Source organism: Pseudochaenichthys georgianus, chromosome 21 (assembly GCF_902827115.2).
Source record: "Pseudochaenichthys georgianus chromosome 21, fPseGeo1.2, whole genome shotgun sequence".
Classification (NCBI taxonomy): domain Eukaryota; kingdom Metazoa; phylum Chordata; class Actinopteri; order Perciformes; family Channichthyidae; genus Pseudochaenichthys; species Pseudochaenichthys georgianus.
This window is the reverse complement of record NC_047523.1, coordinates 841423-864292: the sequence shown is the minus strand read 5'-3', so window position 1 is coordinate 864292 and position 22870 is coordinate 841423. Positions and strand designations below refer to the sequence as shown.

Here is a 22870-nt window from a genome sequence, read left to right as displayed (position 1 = left end):
CAGAGACATGGAACCCCTCCTGTCACCTCAGGATCTGTTTAAACTACTCTTACATTAACACAACAACATTAACCATCACTACATTTGATTTCTCTCCCTGTTCAGTCGTAAACAATGTCTCAGACTGCTGGTTACATGAATACTTATAAAGAATATACTCTGAAATGAAATGAATGAACATGGTTGTCGTGTTGTGTGTGTACTCTCTGAGAGATGAACATAATCTAGGTTACCCATTCCTTTCCTCCCGTAGGTCATTGTTGACTAGGACCACCATACTGTACAGAGTTCAATACACCGCTTGCAATGAAAGCGGTGATCAGTATTCGTATTATCACAGCATATCACAAGGCCTTGAAGCAATGAAATGTACAACACAATATTTATGATTGATGAAAGTAGTACATTGGTGATGTAAGACATATGGGCTGAAGCTTAAAGACAACTGTTGTTATTGTTTACAAGGTCTGCTCGTGTCCTTCCCCTACTGTCATTGGAAATACAGCACCCTAAAACACCTTTGCTTCTCTGTTCAAGCACAACGAAAGAACATGAAGGTTAACATGTATGTTTGAATCTTTGTTTCATAAGATACACTGTTCCTTTCCTCTGGGATATGTAGCAGTCCCATGCTTATTTAAAAGTGATGTGAAGAGGTAACTTTGCATATTAAACACATGCTCCCCAGCCACGAGCAGTGTTGGGTGTAACGCGTTACAAAAGTAACGGAGTTACAGTAATATATTACTTTTTGCTGTAACGAAGTAATGTAACGCATTACTAATGAAATGTGGGTAATATATTACCCGTTACAATGCTCAGTGACGCAGTTACAACACATTTTAACCCGAAATTAAATGGTACATAGCGAGACATTCCGACACCAGACAAATTGTGCGGGTAGATTAGTAAACCTGGTGTTTACCCTTCAGGCTTCGCGTCGGGATCTTCGGGGCAGTTGAATGTTATTCACCCTCTATTCAAAAAAGAGAACGGAGCGAAAAATACTAACAACAAATTGTGTCCGGTGCGTGTGACCTGCTCCGCTGCGCGTGCATCATCTCCAAAGTGCTTCCACAGCAGTGACACACATCTGTGGATAATCATGTATACGAACATGGTGAAAGCAGCCATCACTAAACGCCAGCAACACTGCGTCTACTGCAGACCATAGCAACGGGTCAGATGGGGACATCACGTTACCCTCCGCTGTGGACACTAGCTTACTCCCGCCTGACTCGCCGCCCTCAACCCCGGAGCAGCACTCTTCATCGCCCGAAACACCGCCGCCCCTCTGCGGCCCGCAGGTGCCAGGATACCACGGCAACACAGAGCCTGCCCAGGTAGATCTAAACAAGTACCCGCCTGCACAGTGGGGTTAGGGGGTCATTTTGCAGCTCGTGGTATACAAATAGACAAGGGCTAGAATATGTGAAAATAGTGCCATATTCTGCCTGCCTGTAGAAATGTTGGGTCAAAAATAATGCATCCAATAGCACAGATGCCTTCACCACGAATGGCTACAAAAAGATCTCATATCCCGAGCTTATCAACAACCTGATGTTGCAGCTGAAATGATCTCCAGGTCACAAAGTCAACCTCACATGATGATGATGTGATCCAGTTTTCAAGCACAGTACATGTTCTCTTCCCAGAGTACATGATGGGACCAAGGTGATGTTTAGTAGGCTACATGGTTTTAATAATACTTTTGCTTTTCAATGTTTGCCATTTCAAACCATGAGCTGGTTCAAATAATATTTGCCTTGATTTACAATATGTTCTCATTTGTTTTATCAGCACAGTTTTGAAGCTGTTGTGCTTTTCTTTGTCACAGTCCACTTTGGACTGTTTGAAATATTTCAGGATTGCACTTTTAACTCACTTGAAATGTTCTCACTTGCTTGGTTTCAAAACAAAACAAATGCCATCATCTGTTCATTGGGACCATCAATGCTATTTCTCATTGCTGTTGCCGGCCACTATTGTTCACGTAAACCTGCTACTGCTGCCCCCCTGTAATCTCAGAGGCACCCTGAGTCATGTTGTTCTGGAACCGGGCCTGCACACGGCCACATACTAAACGCACTACAGAGCCCATTCCGTGTCCTGTTAGTGTTTACTTCCTGTCTGCCTTCTTCTGGTGATTTATCTGACGTCCAGCGCTCCGTCTTTTAACCTGTTTTCCTTTCTCTTTCTTGATCCTCCTTAGCAACCTTCATTATAGTCCTTGTCAACTAAGCCGTGTAATACAAGTTGTGAGTAGCCTTAAGGGCCTACACAGTTGTTATGCTATACCACATTGCCCTTCACTGGATGTATAATGAGCTGCACTAAACTACATTTTAGCATTTAAAATACCTAGCCATTCTTTTGCGGTTATTTTGGTGAAAGTAACTAGAAAAGTAACTAAAGTAGTGTAACTCATTACATTTCAGAGACAGTAATTTTGTAATGTAACTTATTACTTTCAAAAGAGAGTAATAAGTAATATGTAATATATTACATTTTGGAAGTAACTTGCCCAACACTGGCCACGAGTCAGCGTGCCCCAGAGCTGACTCAGCCCTCAGCCGTGTTCAGGCAATGCCTTAAATAGCACACACTGAATGAAATAATAAACAGCAAACGAGTGAAGAGAACAGAGCAGGGGAAGTAGAACCCACCTTCAAACAAACCCTGCGTCACAAAGACAGGGGTGAGGTTGTCAAAGTGTTGAGTGAGGCCCGTATATTCAGCACAGGAAGTCAGACTCACCATGGATGTTCTTACCGAGCTGGAGAAAGTCTTTGATTCTCGTCTATAGTCAGACGGGAAAGGTGTGCTCACTAAAGAGGCTCACGTCCAGCCTTCAGTGTGAGGCAGTGCCTGCAGTAAACAGGATCTGAAGCATGCTCCCACCGCAGGGTGAGGAACTCTCACTCTTTATCCTCATGTTCACTCTTAGCCAGGTTTGGGAGTAATGGATTATATGCAATAGGATTTCCTAATTATTAAAAAAGGTAACTGTATTCCCTTACAACAGGTTTCTTCTTTTCTAAGGTCACATTGTTCTGTTGTCTTTTATAATACACTAAAGTAAAAAACCGGGGGGGTTATGTATTGTAACCCTAGTTATATAAGCACGGGTGGAGCCCTCTACTGGACACTATGGGTACTACTCTCTATCACGTCGTGCGTGCATTCACCTACTGAGTTACGTAAACGTAAACTACCTGAATGCGCGCTCAGGCCCACAGTATATAAGGTGGCTACGCCTTCCGACCGTCACCCTACACCCTCTTCAGCGAGCGGCATAGGACATTATGTCCAGGGGGGGGGTCAGATACCTACTGACCCACAGCCCTCCCCCCTTTCACCAGTCATGTGTTGCCCGGACAAGCACAGACGACGAGAAGGAGCCAGCGTAAGGTGCAGCGGTGGAAAGGCATAAAGCAGCTTTCTTGGCCTCCCGAAATGAGTCCAGACCTGCTTCACCACCTCCGGGTGAAGCCTCCACTCGTCTGGCAGGGTTCCGCCTCTTGATGAGGTTGGCCCCCCCGTTCTCCCGTCCTGGGATGTGCAGGGCCCTTAGAGACAACACATTCTGTGAAGCCCACACCCACAGGTTCTCTGCTGCGGTCAACAAGGCTACGGAGCGGACTCCGCCCTGCCTGTTGATGTACGCCACTGTGGTGCGGTTGTCGCTCCTCACTAGCACATGTGTGCCCTGTATTAAGGGTTTGAAGTGCTGTAGGACCAGCATCACTGCCTGCAGCTCCAGGAGGTTGCTGTGCCGAGCCTCTGTCAGAGGCCAGCCGCCACCGACAGCTCTCCCTAGGCACGTCCCCCCCATCCTGTCACTGATGCATCTGTGAAGACCCTGATATAGGAGGTCACTCGCCCCAAGCTCCCCTCCGCAGATTCTCTGGGGTCCCCCAGAATCGGAGGTTGCTCTCTACTGAGGGGGGGATGGTCACCAGACATCGTTTGTGCCTCTTGGGATCTAAACGAAGGCAGATAAACCACCTCTGCAGGTGACGTGTATGCAACAGTCCGAGTGGCACCACGAAGTGAGCAGCCGCCATGAGACCCAAAGTCTGCATGATGGTCGAAGCTGTCACCGTCGCTCCCTGAGGCAGTCTGCAAACTGCCCGAAGCAGGTCTGCTTTCTGTCAGGGTGGCACGTAGTCTGCCTGCATCGAGCATCACCCCAGATATTCTCCCTGCTGGTGAGGTATGGGGGAGCACTTCTTCCAATTGATCGCAAAACCCAACTTGGTTAGGTGTAGGATCAATTGGGCTGTGTGAAACATTGCCCATTCCCTGGACCTGACCGTGATTATGAGGTCGTCTAAAACCCTCATGCCATGGGGCTGCAGCGCTGTGGCCACACATTTGCTGAACGTGCGTGGGGATAGGGAGTAGACGAACAGCAGTCTGTTGTACTCGTAGGCTATCCCCTGGAAGGCAAAACGCAAATACGTTCTGTGCTTTGGTGCAATTTCGACATGAAAGTAAGGTCGATGGTTGTGAACCAATCGCCTGGCTGCACCAGTCCCAGTAACTGTTTTATAGTTAACATATAGAATTTTTTGAATACAATGTGGAGCTGTGATATTGGTGGCCCGCTCCACCGTCAAAACCCTCCGTAAAAGGAAGTTTGACCCATGGGGGTTGACACAGAAAGGGCTGATTTACCACTGAGGTCCTTGAACGCACCGCCATAATGCAGTTTTCACTCAGAGAAAAAAAGGCATTCATCTGAGTTTTTACGCTAGATGCAATGTGTCCTCTAACAACATCACGCCGATCACAATGCCCCTGTACCCGCATAGCGCTTTGATAGCACTTCCTGCGGTTTATCACATGCGTGCGCCCACCAGTTGTCTCCTTTGCTGGAGTTATAACCGGGGCGGCGAGTGGGGAATCTGTCCAGACAACATTATGGTGAAGTGCTGGATTGTGGAAAGGAATGACTCTTAACTGGGATAAATGCAATCATTTGAAAGGTAACCCTTTAGCTATCTGCTACAGTAGCTTCCCGTCTGAAATGAAGTGCACATGGCCATCGAGCCTGTTGTATTCATATCCGTATATTATGAAACGAAAAACAACTAAAATGTATAATGTTTTTTTCGCTTACTCAGGAATTAAGTTTGGTTAATTGTAGATATATTAAATAAAAGTTCCTTCGCAGCCAATGTAAGTAACAGTAGCTGCTTCGCTTGCTTCAATTTGTTGTGACATTGTTGTGTTAGTTATGAATTACCGTCTCTCCAGCATTAAACAATTCATCATTGAGCACTAAGGTAGGCCACTGTGTATATGCTATATAGAACATGTATATGCCAATGAACAAATTACATTTCACTTTAACCTGATTAATAATACATAGCTGATAGCTGCTGTGCCTCACATCACACCCTACACACCTTGCTGTGTCACATGAAGCGTGGCTGACAGGACTTTACATGTTCTATACATAGATACAATATCTCTTGTGATGTTGCATCTATACACAGGCTGTTTAGGCATCTGTAGACTGAATCAATACATGTGTTTACATAATGGCAAGTGACTTCTACAATATCTGCCATCCCCAGCTGTAGAGAAAAAGATTTAGGAACAATGGTTTTTAAAAAAATTTCTCAACTAAAATGCCTTCACTTTTATTCATCACTATCAGTAACATTGCATGCAATAATATGTAAGGATATATGTATATAGTGTTTGGGAACTTTTTAATTCATTAAGCAATAATTGGGCACAGTCATCTGTTTGAGATTTGAATCAATGTTTACACTGTTTGATTTTGGGCGAAAGACATTTTAATATTCTCTGTTGTATTAATGTTTGCTAATTCTATTGCTAGCCTCACTGAAGTCACTAATGCATAGAAAGGGAGCAACGCCTGATTTCATTACACTAACACAGGCCGGGACTGGATTTAATGGGACATAAAGTAGGACAGAATAGAGCCCAAAGTACAAGTGAGGATCCATTTAAGTGCAAATCACCTCCAGTATGTGAGGCCGATAAAGATCATTCCAATAATCAGCCTTACTTTGATTTTCCAATGCACATAAATGCAATATAACATCATGTACATGGCGGGTGTGAGAGCCATTGTCTTCACCCCACAGTCACATCTCTCATTTGAAGGCAAGTAGACACAGTTGACTACTTTCCTGGGCAAATTGTACTCCAGGCTGTGGATAGGATTGTAGCCATTTCCTCTCAATTCCAAAACAGATCTCATTTATCGGTAGAAATACAAATGTAAAGCTGAACCTGACATCAGCAGCTGAATGTGTCGGTGCTGACAGGAAATTGTCTCTCTGTGTGAGGTTAAAGTGCTGCTGTGTCTTTATACCTATGGAGGGACATTGGAGGAATCAGCAGTCGCTCAGCTATACTTGCTAGTTGAGAGGGCATTAGTGGGGAAGGAGAGGTGGGGGGGGGGGGGGGGGGGGGGTCTGGAGGGGCTGGTTAACTCTGAGTGGACCTGACCTGGGTGGAATATTGAAAATGGATTGTATAAACTAACCAACAACATAAATCTCTCTTCATCGCCTTCAAAAACGGCCACCTTGGAATTGTCTCAGTTATCATCATTATTTATCAGCGCCTTCCAAAATGTAGAAAGAATAATTCATGTTTTACCTCAGTTTACAATTGGGAGTTCTGGCCCGGCTGAACCTACTTCGAAAGCGCTCAGAGAAGGAAATACATCTTAACCTGTTAAGCCCCGAGCCTGTTTTCCAGGTCTCAGGCTCGAAAATGACATTCAGGGTTCAAGGATTCAAGGGTTCAAGGGTTCAAGGGTTCAAGGTTCTTTATTTGTCATACGAACATAGCTACAGTGTAGTTATGTCGATGAACACTTTAGGTCACAGGCTTCTCCAACAGTGCAACACAATAACACAGATAAACAGAAAAATATAGTGCAAGTAAATATTAAAAAGTAAATACAAAAAGAAAAGTAGTTTAAAAAAAGTGAAATAGTGAAATAAGAGTCTATATGGAAGCTATTGGAATGATATATTAGATACATAGATACATAATGACTAAGTAGCAGTTCAGGTGTTTAACAGTCTTATGGCCGGTGGGATGGAACTGTCTCTGAATCTGGTGGTTTTTGTCCCGATGCTGCGCTAACGTCCGCCATTCAAAATGAATAAATGAGAATCGTATCTGTGTTGTCGATCTGTAATATTACAGTGTTACGTTGATTTGTTTGTCTTTCTCGGTCCATGCACTACGCATTTCAGTGGTTTTGTGTTAGAACAAAGCTGTGTGTCTACAGAAGGTCCAGTTGTGATAGAGACGGTTGGCCACTGCCTCACACACAGGAGGGACTACCAGGATCAGGATCAGAATATCATAGTGTAGAGAAATGGAAACACACATGTTGACGCTAACAACATGTCTGTGCAGATCGTTTTTACTGAAGTTACAGGACTATAAACTCAGATGATGGAAAGTGTGTGATATTGATGATGTAAATATAGTGCAAATAAATCTTTCTGATGTGTCATTTAAAATCCCAATAATGCCACAGTCACACACACTTAGTAACAAGTCTCCTTCTTTATTCACTCATTATCCAGACGCGTCTTTTATCAAACCATCACAGCCCCGCACCGGGAAACAGCTCGGTCGGATGGGCGTCATTTCTCACATGTGTGTTGTTTGAACAATGTGAAAGATATTTATCTGATAACAACACATAATAACTAAAACCCTTACATGTGCCAAGGCCCTGCCTTAAATAGCAAAGTAAATAAAAAAAGACATTTTTATCTACTCGAAAACATATTTTGCTTCCTCCTCGGCCCATGTTTTCCACAGCTTTTAAATATAAATGTCAATATTAGTAAATAACGTTTATTGTACGACAGTGGGTGTCTGTAATATTATATTCCGTTACCATAATCATATATGTTTGACTAACTTTTATTAACTAAAGTCTCTGTTTAAAACATGTCAAAACTAAGATCTGGAAGGAAACAAATAATCAAAATGTCCCATGAATAATATGCTACTGTCACAAATGATTAGAGCTGGAAAGCACCCCACAGCTCGTACTGTACGATAAGTTGCTCTCAATATCCACGATCAGTACATTATGGTGGGGTCAGTAGATGAATGTGGGGGTCTATCTATCGTAGAGTGCCATCAATGCCACTGCCCTCTGAGATGAGCCTTTGATTATCTAGTGACATCGATCCCCGGCTGCTCGCAGTGCTTACTATAAGTCCTGAAGTGCAGAAAACGGTGTTTGCCAGAAACACTGGTGCACTTCATGAGGCTGCGCTGATGAACTGAGTGAAGGCCTGGACCGGGCAACCATGTCAACATTAATGAGTGCAATATGCATGGGATTAACTCAAAAGAACCTCGATGGATCAATGGGAAATCTGTGCCAATGGTAAATGGAATTAAACAGGCGAGTTAATGTGCATCGGTACAAATCTCTGTCTGCGCCGAGAGACGTTCTGCATCGGTGGCTCTTCACTAACTCATGAGGGAACTGTTTGAAAAGCTCAACAAGACCGACAGTGAACTGCACAAAGAAAGCTCTTGTTTACCAAGCTGTGTATGCTTTGTATCAAAGAATACTCCAGACAGGAAGGAGTTGCACTTCTCTCTGGACATTTGTTACATCAATCAAAAAGATATATTACGGTTTAGTGTTGATATTTACGTGTTAATCTGAACACCTCCACAACATATATGTTTCGAACCACTGATGATCCCGTTCTGCTGTCTGGTAACACACACGCACGCACACACACGCACACACTCACTGACTGTTCCTTCTTCCTAACTCCTGGTCTCTCAGGTGAGACTGCAGTCTGTCCCCTGTCTGTGTCAACACTGATGACTCCAGCCTGGTAATTGCCTTTTAATCCTCCGAGGATGGAACATGTGTCAGCGGTGGTTTATTCTGGGCCCCGCTCGCCTCAGGATACAGAAAGCTTATAACACCAAGGTCACAGTGTGAATCACCACCTAGCTGGGACATGGTGGACAGAAAAGTCAATGTGAAGGAGATGCACTCTGTACCCTGCATCATGCATGCCAAGTGTCTTTGAGCAACGCATGATCTGCAGCCAGGAGAAATTCTAAACCCTGGATTAAATCTGTGATTAAAAACAGTTTAAAAAAGAACGCAAAGGCAACCGTATCTAAATCCAGACCGACTGGGAAAGAAAAATCCTTTGCGATGTTCAGTGAGTACAAATACAATATTCCAGCTCCCCTGAATCATGAGTAAGCACATTTGTGATATTTTCAAAATGTATTCAGAGAGAGGTGAGAGCAGATGTGTGCTGAACATTCATTAGGATGACCTTATAGCACAAACACACACACACACATCCTGTATTCAAATCAGCTGCTACAGTATGGACACAAACCGCCCTGCTGTCTGTTCCCTGAATGGATGGACTGCAGAGTGGCACAGAACGTAACCCAAGTCACACCATTATCAGCGTTTAACATTCACAGATTCTCCTCCAAAGAATACAAAACTGTCTCCACCAGCAAGACAACAATGTCGTTGTTTATTTATTCTGTGACAACCTACAGTATCTCATGTAAAGTAAAGAACAGCGCTGTCTCCAGACTAGACTCAGCTAAATACATTTTTTAAACCGTCCAATCCACATATGAAAATAACTGCAGATGTATGTCGCAATATCAATCACAACTTGTGGCTGTCCCAAAGTTGCCACATTAAATCAGTTACTGCAGGCCAACATGGCGGCTGGGTCACACACGTCCACACGTTACAGCTAAATAGAACAATGTAATGCATTTCTGAAAACATGTGAAGCTAGAATTAGCAATGCAGTACCAGAATCATGATCGATGTTTGATCAGCTCCATCTAATGCATTGCTTGCCAAGGATTGCTGAATGTGGTCCGTGCAAAGTGGGGTCGACTTCAAATCGTTTGCTGTTGGTCGAGGCTCAAATGTCTGCAAGTCAAAATTCACCAAAGTTGAACTCTGCAATATGCAAAGATGGAAATGTGCTTTACCACTGTGAGCAAACGTTGTATTTCCCCTGTACTCACTTACAATGGGAATACACCGAAGGTAAACATTGTCGACCTTGCCCGTAAGCACAGCATCAGGAAAGCTCACATTTAGTTTGGCACACTATTGACTTTGTGTAGATATAGCTACTGAAACCTGTGCTGGATGTGTTTCCATGCCTCACCCTCTCCTCTCGATGTGACTCAAACCATATTCACCTCGCACCGCTGCAGCCCACTTCATTTTGCCCTCCCATCATCCTCTTCATCCTGATCCTCTCAATCAATTGGTCATTTACACCCGTATACTTTCCTCTCTTTACCTTTCCTACTTTCTTTCTATACCCTTCCATTGTCCATCATATTAAAGCCCGTCTTTATCTGCTCTCCTTTCCTCCCCCCTCTCTGAAGCCACGGTGAAGCAGCAGCAGTATCCAGGACATTTTCTCCATTAGTGTGAATTACAGCATCCTGGGGCAGAGGATCAGAGCAGTGAAAGCTCTCCTCTAACTCACAGTAAGGCAGGCATCCATTTCTCCTACCACTTGCCTTTTGTCCCAAGCAGAGACAACAACAGCTCAATTAACAAAGAGACTGAGACTGCCTGTCTCCCCCCGATGACTGCAGAGAGGTCAAACTCCAAACAGTCTCAGCTTTTTCTGACAGTGAAAATAAAGACGGGCTGGTCCACTGTAAGGTTTCACTGCACACATCTATATTCTCCAAAGTGAAGTTATGTACGTACTCTCTTTGAGTATATCAAGAGAAACAGTCAAAATGCACAGGAAGCCGGCATGGACGAGTAACATCAACTGTATCTTTCTGTCTGCTTCTAGGTTTTTTTTATAATTGTATTTATCAATCAATCCAATTAAACATTATGTATTCAGCCCAATATCACAACATACACAGGGGGCTTTTCAGTGTGTACATACAGTACGACACCCTCTTTTCTTAGAGCCAATGCAGTAACTAGGAAAACACTCCCAAAGAATGTAGAAAAACGTTATTAAGGTTATAAATATCATGCTGTGCAACCGAGGAGGTATACCTCTCCCAGGACGCACAGACATCAATGTCCTGTATGTATAAAACAATTACAACATTGACAATCCAAATGACAAATATTATAGTATAAATGTATATAAAACAATATGGCACCACGAAGATGTCAACACATGTTAGGTGGTGCCAAAAAAGAACAACGTGAGTGTTGGGTGACTTTATCGATTATCTAAAAATGCCATGGATTGTCCATAGTCCCTTTAACATGTGTATCTGTATAGATGCCAGTCTGTCACAGGGCTGACACATGTACAGTAGATAAGGCTTTCAGTGTTTAGGATATGAACACTACGTGGTGATTAGTCTGAACACAGAAGGATATCCTTTCGAAAGGTTAATTATGAACTTCACTTTAGATCAGGCACACGGGCACTATTCCCAATGTAACATTGTGTGGCCTGGAACAGTGTTTCTAAAGGAACAAGGAACAAAACAACCACATTAACTAACCTAAACCTCACAAGCGGGACTCACTACTCTCCCCAATAACATGAAATTAACAGTGTGTAACAGGTATTTAAAGGGGGGGGGGGGTGCCATCCCCTATGTTAGCTAAATGACTACATGAATAGAGCCATAAAACGTAGAGGAGGCTGTTTGCTGGTTCATGTGAACAAAAGCATATCATTTAAAACTTGATTAACCGTCTCTTCATACAGCTCAGAGACTCTGCACAAGAAACCAACTTGATAGTAAACTGTTACATGAACAGTTGGTACAACTAGAGAATGCAATTCCTGAAGAATTTGCTAGTGGGAATGCTTTATGCTGAAAATGTGACGCTAAACTGCTATGCTGAAATGTAATGTGTAAGAAGAAAGTGAAGAATTGAGATTGAAATGATACATGAACACTGGGGGCTTGAATGTGTGATAAGAGAAGAAAAGAAAGTAAAAAAGGCTTGGAAAAGCAGCAGAATATTTGAACTGCAAACTTTTGAACTAACTTGATGGTGAATGATCTGTTGCCATGCCAATGGCATTTGATGACATCCCATAATACGCTTAGATGCGTTGATGGCTGCATCGTTACCAAACCTGTGAAGTTTTGGGCCATAGGGTTTCGAGCATTTTAACTGAAGTTGTGAGAAAACCGTGTTTCATAGTGAGCATTGTGTTGCCAAGGCAACGGCATTTGAAGAAATCTCAAAACTGTCCCGTAGATGTCTTCACGGCTGGACTTTTAGCACACATGTGAAGTTTGAGCACTTTTTGACCATTTTCATAGGAGTTATAGAAATATCATGTCTTACGGCGAGGGATGCGTTGCCATGGCAACATCTTTTGAGGAAAACTCACTAATGGCACATAGATATGTTGAAGGCAGGACCATTAACCTTTATCTGAAGTCTGCTGCTCTGAGCATGTCAGTTGGAGTGATGACATCATCGTGTTCCATGACACAGGTGTTTATAGTTGAGCTAACGAGGAGTCCAGAGATCAAAGGTTTCCATTGTTCTGAATGAGAGATAAACCTCTTACATGTGAACGTTTTGTGGGAGAACGATAACAGATTTCAAAACGTGAAGCATGTCAAGGAAGTTGAGTATCTGAAGTGTAATCTTTGTGTACTTTCGGGTTAATAATGTGGCCTTTTTGGCAGTTTAACTAAAGGTGTGTGGCTGTTACCGTGAGGAAATATCAGCCTGAAATTACAATGGGCTTCAATGGAGACATGTTGAAAGTTGTGTCACTTCATGCCCTCAAGAGGCATTTTGTTTAATTTTTTTTTTCATTTTTCAAGCTACGAGATGTTTTCCTACGTTTGTCATGAAAAATTATGTCTCAGGAATGTAGGGTTTGGGAATTATGGCAGTTTTAAAAAGATATATGAAGGCACATTTCAAGCTGTCCTCCACTCTAGCTTTGAGATCACACACCTTAACGAGCTGCTCAATACACACTAATGTTACAATCTGACCAAGGTCTGAACAATGTTTGATATTGCTAAAAGTATGAATCAGATTTAAAAGTTGTTTAACATGAATAATGTCAGAAAGATGTGGAATATGTTAAAGTTGGAATGAGGTTTCTGAGTGAAAGTATGAATGAACAGTTTGCAGTTGAAGTCGCATGAAGATTTTTCAAGTCTGAAGAGATTCTCCATTGACTTCAATGTTAAACATTTGATGAATTATCAAGTTTGCGTACAGCGATCGATGGTAGAGGTACAGATGATGCTCACTCACTTTATTCTAAAACACCTGGAAAATCCTTTAGCTTATGCTAGATTAATGTTCATGGACTTTAGCTCAGCTTTTAATACTATTCTTCCCCAAATGATGTTAAAGAAGCTCAAACAGATGGATGTGAACCCTTACTTAATCAGATGGTACCACTCCTTCCTAACTGAGAGACAGCAGCAGGTGAAAGTGAACTCGACCCTCTCTGACACACAGGTCATAAGCACAGGGGCGCCACAAGGCTGCGAGGTTAGCTCTCCTCTTCTCTTCACACTCTACACAAATGAGTGTAGGAGTCAGCACACACACAACCACATCATAAAGTTTTCTGATGCCACAGCCATACTTAGTTTACTGACTAGAGACTCAGACATTTCTATGTATAAACTTGAGATTGAAGAGGTCGTGAAGTGGTGTGAGGCGCACAACCTGGTGTTAAATGATCCAAGGAAATGATCTTTGACCCCAGGTCAGCAGGTGATCACAGCCCCGTCCTTATCAACAGGGAGGGAGTTGAGCAGGTTTCACATTTTAAATATTTGGGGATTTATTTTGATGCTCAGTTAGGCTGGGCCCACCAGGTGGATCAGGCATGCTCAAAGATAAGCCAGCGTCGGCTCAGGGTTCATGGAGTGGATGCATGCATCATGTTAATGTTCTACAGGGCAGCAATGGAGTCTATTATTCCTTATGGCATCACAACATGGTTTGGTAACTTGTCAGTTCAATCTAAATCACTACTCCAGAGCTTGATAAAAAGGGCTGCAAAAGTAATTGGCATGCTTCCACCGTCCTCTCTTCAGGAGATATCTGAGGAGATGGTGAGAAAGCAAGGCCGTCAAATCACATGCGACCCCAAACACATCCTGTACAGAGAGTTTGAGTTGCTGAAGGCATAGATTACCAAACTGTAAACTGAACAGGTATAAGTTTTCCTTTGTTCCGCTGTCACTCAAGCTGCTGAACAGTCAGAAACAATTGTGATTATGCTGTTAGGAGTTGTTGGGAGGTGCAATGTTTACAGTGTAGTTTGTGCAATCGAGAAGGTTAAATAGGGGAAGTGCATTATGTGTAATAGGTATGGACACACTAGGGATGTGTGCAATCTGACGGACACTATGCATAGGTGCAATAGGGAAAGTGCTGTACCTGTGTGTTTCCTGTGTGTTTCTTTGCCATGCGATATGTGACCTCTGTTCTGTATCTATGACTGATTGACCTGAATGTTTTATGTGTATTATCTCGATGCCCAAGACACATTTCTTGTATCTCTGGAATTATGAAAGTTATGAATGAGAAAAGTAATAGCCATTGATTCCCGACCGAGCTGAACGTTTTGATGTTTGAACGGAGTTTCTGCGATGTGGAATGTGGGAGGAGAAGAGGCGCACAATAACCCGGCGGAATAATAAAGAATTGTGTGCGTAGCATAACAGATATTAGCATTCCCACTAAATTAGACATTACTGTATAAATGGCCACCAGTAAGTAATAGCGTCACAATATAAACATAACAAGTACTCCTGCACATGGACACACATGAATAACTGACAGCTGTTCTCTACAAACCAGTGTGAGCTGTGAAAGAAAGACGAGCACCAAGAACCTGGGAGCTGTGAGCAGACAGGTTTACCAGCGTGAAGCCATTCATCCTCATTTACCTACTGGTGTGTGTGTTCTTCATATATATGTTAAACATGTCAATAGCTCATGGCCTCATCGAATAATCGTGGGACCCCCCGGACTGTTCGTCCCTCCAATGAAAATAATGTGAGCCATTCCTCATCGCACATTCCTCTGTACATTGAGCACATGTCTGTTCAATGCTACTTCTGTAATAACAGCACAGCTCTGCTTTGTTGCACTTGCTTTTTTCTGTATCATAGTTTTTAACATAAATGGGGCGACCCTGCGAGCGAGTTCAGGCAGTCAACTCGAGCACAACGATACATTTACACGTGAAGCACCTCGTCCCTCTTACAACCAACCAAACACAATCTCCTAACCCTGCCGCTCTGTTTAACCCTCCTATTGTCTCCGTGTCCCCCCCCCCTTACTTTGGTGTCACGGTCAAATGTGACCGGTCCTGTTTTAGCTGCTATTACATGAACACACAAACCATTCATCATCACCACATTTCATTTAACACCCTTTCAAACGGTACATATTGTATCAGAGTACTGGTACACATGAAGAACTGCAGTACATATACAAAGATCAGACACTGAACATGTACTGGTGAGCCAGGTGTGATCCATGTGGGGGGAGGGGTGCATAAGAGCGGGACATGTGTCAAATTGTTCTGTGTGTGTCCGTCCGTCCGTCCGTCCGGGAACACCATGGTGTTACAAAGTAGACTAAATCATCCAGAATTCAATGAAAGTGGTGATCAGCAAATGTCTCCTGTGAAGGATATCATGAAGCCTGAATGCACTCGAATGTAAAACTAAAAAGTTATGATTGATGAAAGTAGTAAATCAGTCAGATTTGACCCGAAGACAACAGGAGGGTTAAGATGCCATATCTGCTGCCGCTGCCTCTACCTCTGCCTCTGCCTCTGCCGCTGCCTCTGCCTCTGCCTCTGCCTCTGCCTCTGCCTCTGCCTCTGCCTCTGCCTCTGCCTCTGCCTCTGCCTCTGCCTCTGCCTCTGCCGCTGCCTCTGCCTCTGCCTCTGCCTCTGCCTCTGCCTCTGCCTCTGCCTCTGCCTCTGCCTCTGCCTCTGCCTCTGCCTCTGCCTCTGCCGCTGCCTCTGCCTCTGCCTCTGCCTCTGCCTCTGCCTCTGCCTCTGCCTCTGCCTCTGCCTCTGCCGCTGCCTCTGCCTCTGCCTCTGCCTCTGCCTCTGCCTCTGCCTCTGCCTCTGCCGCTGCCTCTGCCTCTGCCTCTGCCTCTGCCTCTGCCTCTGCCGCTGCCGCTGCCTCTGCCGCTGCCTCTGCCTCTGCCTCTGCCTCTGCCTCTGCCGCTGCCTCTGCCTCTGCCTCTGCCTCTGCCGCTGCCGCTGCCTCTGCTGCCGCTGTGTCCGTGCCCTTCTGCTGTGTTCACGCTGCTGCTGTGTTTCATGTTGCCGCTGCTCGCCTGCCCCCCACCACCCACGCTCCATCCCAGCATCCACCTGTAGGCCCGAGCCTAGACGCCAAACTCAAACTATATGTGCTTCTAATAGACATATGAAGAAACACGTGAGTTGTCTGACTGAACTTTTTTAATGTTTCTATGTTTATTCCGTTTTTGTGCAACTTAAATACAAAGCAAATGCCATTTGTTAAGCTTGGTGATAAACTGGATGTTCATTCTGACTCTGTGTTGCGATCCATTGCTACATGTTGTTAGGACAATCAAATCAGCATGTGCTGATCAGACTCGTGTATCCTCTGGAGGCCGAGAGGAGCTCACTGAAGAGGAACCAGTCGAGCCGTTGATTCTCGACAGCATATGAACGAGTACCTCTCTGATTCACCTTCCACTCCTGTTACATCAACAGTCACGACCAAGAGTTTGAGATACCAATTCAAATTCAATGCAGCAGACCCAGAGATATTTTATTCCGAACCTACCTCATCCTTCTCGATATCTTACACCTCAACAACCAAAACCTGTCTTCCTCAGAACGTATCTAGCACCCAGATAATTATCTCAGATAATGTATAGGTTTACCAAAAATGTATGTATCTAAGATTTATTTTAAATACTGAATGCAAACATCCAATATGTTTCAATGAGTCCAGTTATAGGGTTGTACATTTTAATCTGTGTCTTGCTTTCATGTTGGTTAACACATTTGTATTTCAAGTACAGGTTTGCTGAGTATTCTTCCTCAGTGATCACTCACATGTTACATGCATGTTGAAAGTTATGTAAAAGGTTAACCATTTTCAAAAGGGCTGGTTTCTCCAACAAGTTGCCATCATAGTTATATATTGAGCCAACGATACAAACAACTGAAACCTTCGGGGTTATGGATTGGTTCCCATTAACACATCAGTATGCCAGGATAGTCACTTCTAGCTTCACTGACTAAACCACAAACAATAAGGCTTCCTAAAACAATGGACCTTACTAATCATCCACGGTACAATTAGTGTTCCTCCACCGTGCAGATATTTAAACAGCTCAGGGCTCCACCTATTATTTAAAGATGCCTCTATGATTCCCCCTTTTGTCATTCCCTCAGCATCGTCATGCAACTTTGACAAGAGTAACCCTGTTGAGAGGCCGTGTGAGGCTGTGGGCTGACAGTAATAGCTCTGGCTCTGAAGGCACTCTCACGCCTGCTGCATACATCTTATGCAATAACTTCGAGTGACTGCCCGACATACTGTAGGATGATCAAACAGTTACTGCAGCTTTTAGAGCGTGAACAGTTGGCTTTAGCAATGTACAGCAACACATAGCTCAATCATCTGGCTTTAAGTATTTCGATTTTCATTTTTCTCATCGACACTAACAGGAATGCACCAAAACTCTTAACAAATCGAAGTCTTAATGATGTCCTGCAGCTGTTTTGCAGACACATGAGATTATTGAATCCAATAATGAGCATTGGTAAAAGTATGAAACAGCGATGATGTGTGCAGCCACAGCATTGGCATCGCCTCTCAGCTGTGAGCGACAGCAGCTTCACTAATTAAGTCAATGCTCACACGAAACAATCCACAACATGACTTTTAAACGGCCTGCAGGCCACTGAGCAGCAGAGTGGATGGGAAGCTGTGAGATATCACATTTCTACCGCATCCCATGAGGCCTTCTAATATCCCAGGCACATAAACCCAATTATGAGGCCGCGGTTTTGATTTCTTAGAAGAAGAGGTTACAGGGCTAAATTCAATTAAGAGCAAATATATTTAGTAATCTCTAGAGGGAGCTCCACAGTGCAACATATAACTAGTTATAGGTGTAATAGAAAAGTGCATTGACTGAGCGGGGGTTACATGAGCCTGCAGGAGCACTGTGGACATTTGGAGAGAGAAATCGATAACTGATGGTGATAGAGGCCGGCTGTTTGGCCATGATACAAAGACGCGTGATTGTCGAGTTGCACACGCCAGATGGCAAAGACTCTGGTTCCCAGTAAATGCTTGAAAAAGCATGGAGGCCGCAGCGAAGAACACTTGATAGGCACATGCACTGGGACTCAGACCCGCACTGGGTCCCTTTATGCCCCTCTATCAACCTCTGAAAATCAGTCACTCTAATAAAGGCTAAGCTAGCCCACACTGAAAACACTGGGACATTGACTTTAATTAAATGTATTATATCAACACATTTCACATTTAAAACTACAGTTTTAAGTATTATTATATTTTATATATCTGTGGAGATAACACATTTAGTTAAAGTCAAGGTCCCAGTTTTTTTATGCAAATGTATCTATGACATAAATACATCTTGAAAGAAAACTCAAAAGTCACATAACGATGCAGTGCGTGTCACCTCCTGTGCAAAGGTGCTCAGGGACATTTAACCCCTGCAGTGTAACGGCAGCCTGGGGCCGGATATGGAGTGTGTGTATCTGGGACACAGTGTGTGTTCTCCCCTCTTACAGACTCAATCTCCACCACTGTTCTCTTGCAAGGTGTCGCGGGCAGCTGACAGGAGGCAGCGGCTGAATGGCAATGCCCCCCCCCCCCCCCCCCCCCCCTACGGACACACTGTGCATGTGCCCACGGCATTCAACATTCCCCTGACAGCTGAATGAGCTCCACGCGCGGCTGAGAGCGTCTTGATTGTTTCTACAGAGGAAGCCCAGGTTAAATCCGCCGCTCACTAACATTGAGGCTGATGGATACTTCATGTCTGCGGGCAGAGCCGCCTGCATGCTGCCGGTAAAGCATACAGATGAAGCCACACGTTGATTAATGGTCTGACCTTGCAGAGAGTTTAATGCGCGCGGGTAAAGTGGGAGAAATGGAGAGCAAAGAAAAGCCGGTGCCCACCTCATCCTGCTGCGGCTGGTTCTGCCTCTGGTTCGGCTGCTCCTTGGTGGCTGTCATGGTAAACTCCCGGTTTATTTAACTTGGTTGAATCCGAACAGAAGAGACACCGGATTCCCGTGAAAGTCAGGAGAGGGGAGGATGCGGCGTCTTGTCAAACTGCGGAATCTTAAAGAGAAGAGTGAGGGGGGACGGAGCCGTCACGCGCGGAGATGTGCGAGCTCTCTGACGAGGAGCCAACCCAGGCTGTGTGTTCACATCAGCCCCGGCCGGGAGGGAGGAGAGTTCCGGACACGCTCGTTACCGAACCGAGAGCCGAAGTGTTCTCACATCTTTCCCTCCGACACCAGTGAGGAAGGGGTGGGCTCGGTAACTCTCTCGATCCCCTGTCTGCTCTCAGTGATGCTGCTGTTTGGGAGGACGGGAGGATATAGCCCGAAAGGAGAGGAGGAGGAGGAGGAGGAGGAGGAGGAGGAGGAGGAGGAGGAGGAGGAGGAGGAGGAGGAGGAAGGGGGGGGGGGGGTGTACAAGTGGTCTTGTGATCCCGAGAGGGTGGGGGTTACATTTACTGGAAAGACATTCGCAATACTGACTGTCTGTGGCTAAGATGGATAAATTGGCTGATCAACCAATCAGAGGCTTGGTGGTTCGATCCCAGCCCCTGCAGTGTCGAAGTGTCCTTGGGCAAGATACTAAACCTCCAATTGCATGTCTACGGTAAAGTGTATGAAAGTGGATATCAGCCTCAGCTAAATACCATGTCACGTGTATTATTATTTGTTTAAATCCCCGAGTTCAATATGAATACTGACAATTAATGAAACCGACAATCAAACCAAATTAGTTTAAGCAGGAGGGCAGACAGCATAGCTTATACAGACAATAGCCCTCTCGTTAGTCATCCAGTTTCAGGATTACAAAATAATAAATAATCAGTCTATAAATACACACACGATGAGTGCAGTATGGACAGTTCCTCTGTGGATCATGTGTGTGCACAAGGGGTGTGACTGTTTTGCTAATGCATGCTGAATCCCCCTTCACGCGCAGCCTCGGAGCTGCAGCGGGAGGAGCTGTCCGTGGAGCCGAGAAGCTGTCCGTGGTGCTGACAGCACACACAGCAGAGCCCTTAACACCGGCCTGTTTCAGACAGTGGTGTAAAGTAACTAAGTACATTTACTCAAGTACTGTACTTCTGTACAATGTTGAGGTACTAGTTTACACTACAACAGTACAATACAGAGGTAAAAAGTATACTTTTACCCCACTACATTTATCACTTTGCAGATTTGAATTAACGATGTTAAATATAATCAATCATATAAGTTCCACCTGGAGTAAATCCACCAGCTACCCTGCAGTCTACAAAGTACTTCAGACTAGCTGCACCTTCACCAGCTTTGAGGACACTTTCATGATCAATCATTATAAAACATATCATATATATTATTCTGAAATGGACCAATCTGCACAACGACTACTTTTACTGTCGCTACTTTCACTATATTTTGATGAGAATACTTTTCTACTTTCACTTGAGGAACATTTTGAATGCAGGACTTGTACTGTAACAGAGTATTCCTACACTCTGGTACTTCTACTTTTACTCAAGTACAATATCTGAGTACTTCTACTTTTACTCAAGTACCAGATCTGAGTACTTCTACTTTTACTCAAGTACCAGATCTGAGTACTTCTACTTTTCCTCAAGTACAATATCTGAGTACTTCTACATTTACTCAAGTACCAGATCTGAGTACTTCTACTTTTACTCAAGTACAAGATCTGAGTACTTCTACTTTTACTCAAGTACCAGATCTGAGTACTTCTACTTTTACTCAAGTACCAGATCTGAGTACTTCTACTTTTACTCAAGTACCAGATCTGAGTACTGCTACTTTTACTCAAGTACCAGATCTGAGTACTTCTACTTTTACTCAAGTACCAGATCTGAGTACTTCCCCCACCTCTGCTTTAGCTGGAGCTGTTGTGCTGTTGTACAGGAGCGGCTACACTCGGCCTTAATCAAGGATCTTAAACGGTCAATACAAGAGATTCAGCTCAGCTCGCTGGGCTGCTATAAACGTGCGGGCCAAATATGATATTGCACGGCCCTTTGGAGCACTTAGCAGCGGGATGACACCTGTGCACCCGAGCTGTAGCACTGAAAGCAGGATCATCAGAGCAGCGTTCTCTGCGGTCACAGGCTCAACGTTATGATGCCGCACTGTAAACACTCACACACAATGATATGACGTCTCGTATATTTAATGTCTCTGCCAGACGAGGATCAACAATGTGTACCTGCATCGGAATGCTGCTGTGAATCACTGTGTAATAACCCACACGAGCTCTCACTGTTGCCATACTGGACAGTAGTGCTGAGAAAAGAAAACATGTATATATAGAACAATTATTATGTGGTTGTATTTAGCTGACGATTTAGTTCAAAGCCACTCACAATTAGTGCTTTGAAAAAAACAAGAATCCTGCCGGTATATCAGCTTTTCAATAAGCCAAACTAACAAACACACATTGTGTATTATACTGCATTGGCTTCTAACCACAGAAGTGAGGACAGAGTCCAAGACACATTTCCTTACGAGGACAATTAAGTGTTTTTTATAAGCCAAACATTTCTATACCATCCACACAAGTGAGCTATAAATGATGCTACTTCAAAACCCATCCAGCTGAATACTGGAAGTGCATTCTGAGGTGGCCAGACACAGTACATTGACATGATAATGTTGCTCCTTCATGACTGTATGAAGTTAAAGTTTATTAACTTAACTTGAGGATTCAAAGTGGTACTCCAAAAATCAATAGGTGACGTCCCGACGTCTACTGTACAGCTGTATTGTTGGTACCAATATAAAGTCCCTGAACTACCGCAGAGAGGAACAGCATCCCTCCATGAGGACACTTCTGCTCTCACACTCCTTTCATATGTACAGCAGATCACATTAAACACGAGCGGCGTCGTGTTAAAAAACCATCCCACTTGTATTATACGAAGGAAACAAATCGATCTGTGTGCTCTGTTTGTAGACAAGGGTGATTCATCTACTTGGAGAAGTGCGTCGGTCCAAGTCGGCCTACGGCAGCGCTGTCGATATGAGAAGCAGGCGTGTATTTAGCACAGCTTCTCTCTAACATAAATACTTGTTTGGATGTTTTATTTTGCTCTGACATTAGGTCTTGAAGAATGTGCCTGAATATATAGTACTGTACATTTGTACTAATGCTAATTTGTAGTACATTTAGATCTTATGTTAACTTTAGTTGTGGGGCTCCTTTAAACTAGAATTATGACGTGCAGTTGTGGGCCTTCACCAACAGTCAAGCTCCATTTTCCATCCTTGTTTTTCAAATAACGTCATACCTTTTTCATATTCTCCATTCATGTGAAACTGTCATTACCATATGACCTCTTGAGTTATGATCACAAACCTGCTTTCTGAGGTCCTTTGTCCACCAAACTCAGTTGAGTCCAAAGACACATCCTCACGGTGTTGGACAGTAAGACAGCCCGGAGACATTGTGCATCACGAAGGCACCGTCAGACAGATCTGTGTTGACGCAGAAAACAGCCACCTCGGGAGATGCTGTGCTTTATCCCCGATACCAAATTCACAATCGATCGCGTCACTAAAAAACAATCGAC

General features: G+C 44.0%; 1 protein-coding gene across 1 annotated transcript in view; it reads right to left on the bottom strand.

Moving 5' to 3' along the window:
- Positions 1-19601, bottom strand: part of LOC139435997 (inactive dipeptidyl peptidase 10) — a 36686-nt gene extending 17085 nt beyond the window's left edge. Inside the window, exon 1 of the mRNA XM_071207120.1 lies at positions 19207-19601. Coding sequence (XP_071063221.1) covers positions 19207-19263 — 57 coding nt within the window. The 5' untranslated portion in view covers positions 19264-19601. The remainder of the gene's footprint in view (positions 1-19206) is intronic.
- Positions 19602-22870: the final 3269 nt, after the last annotated feature.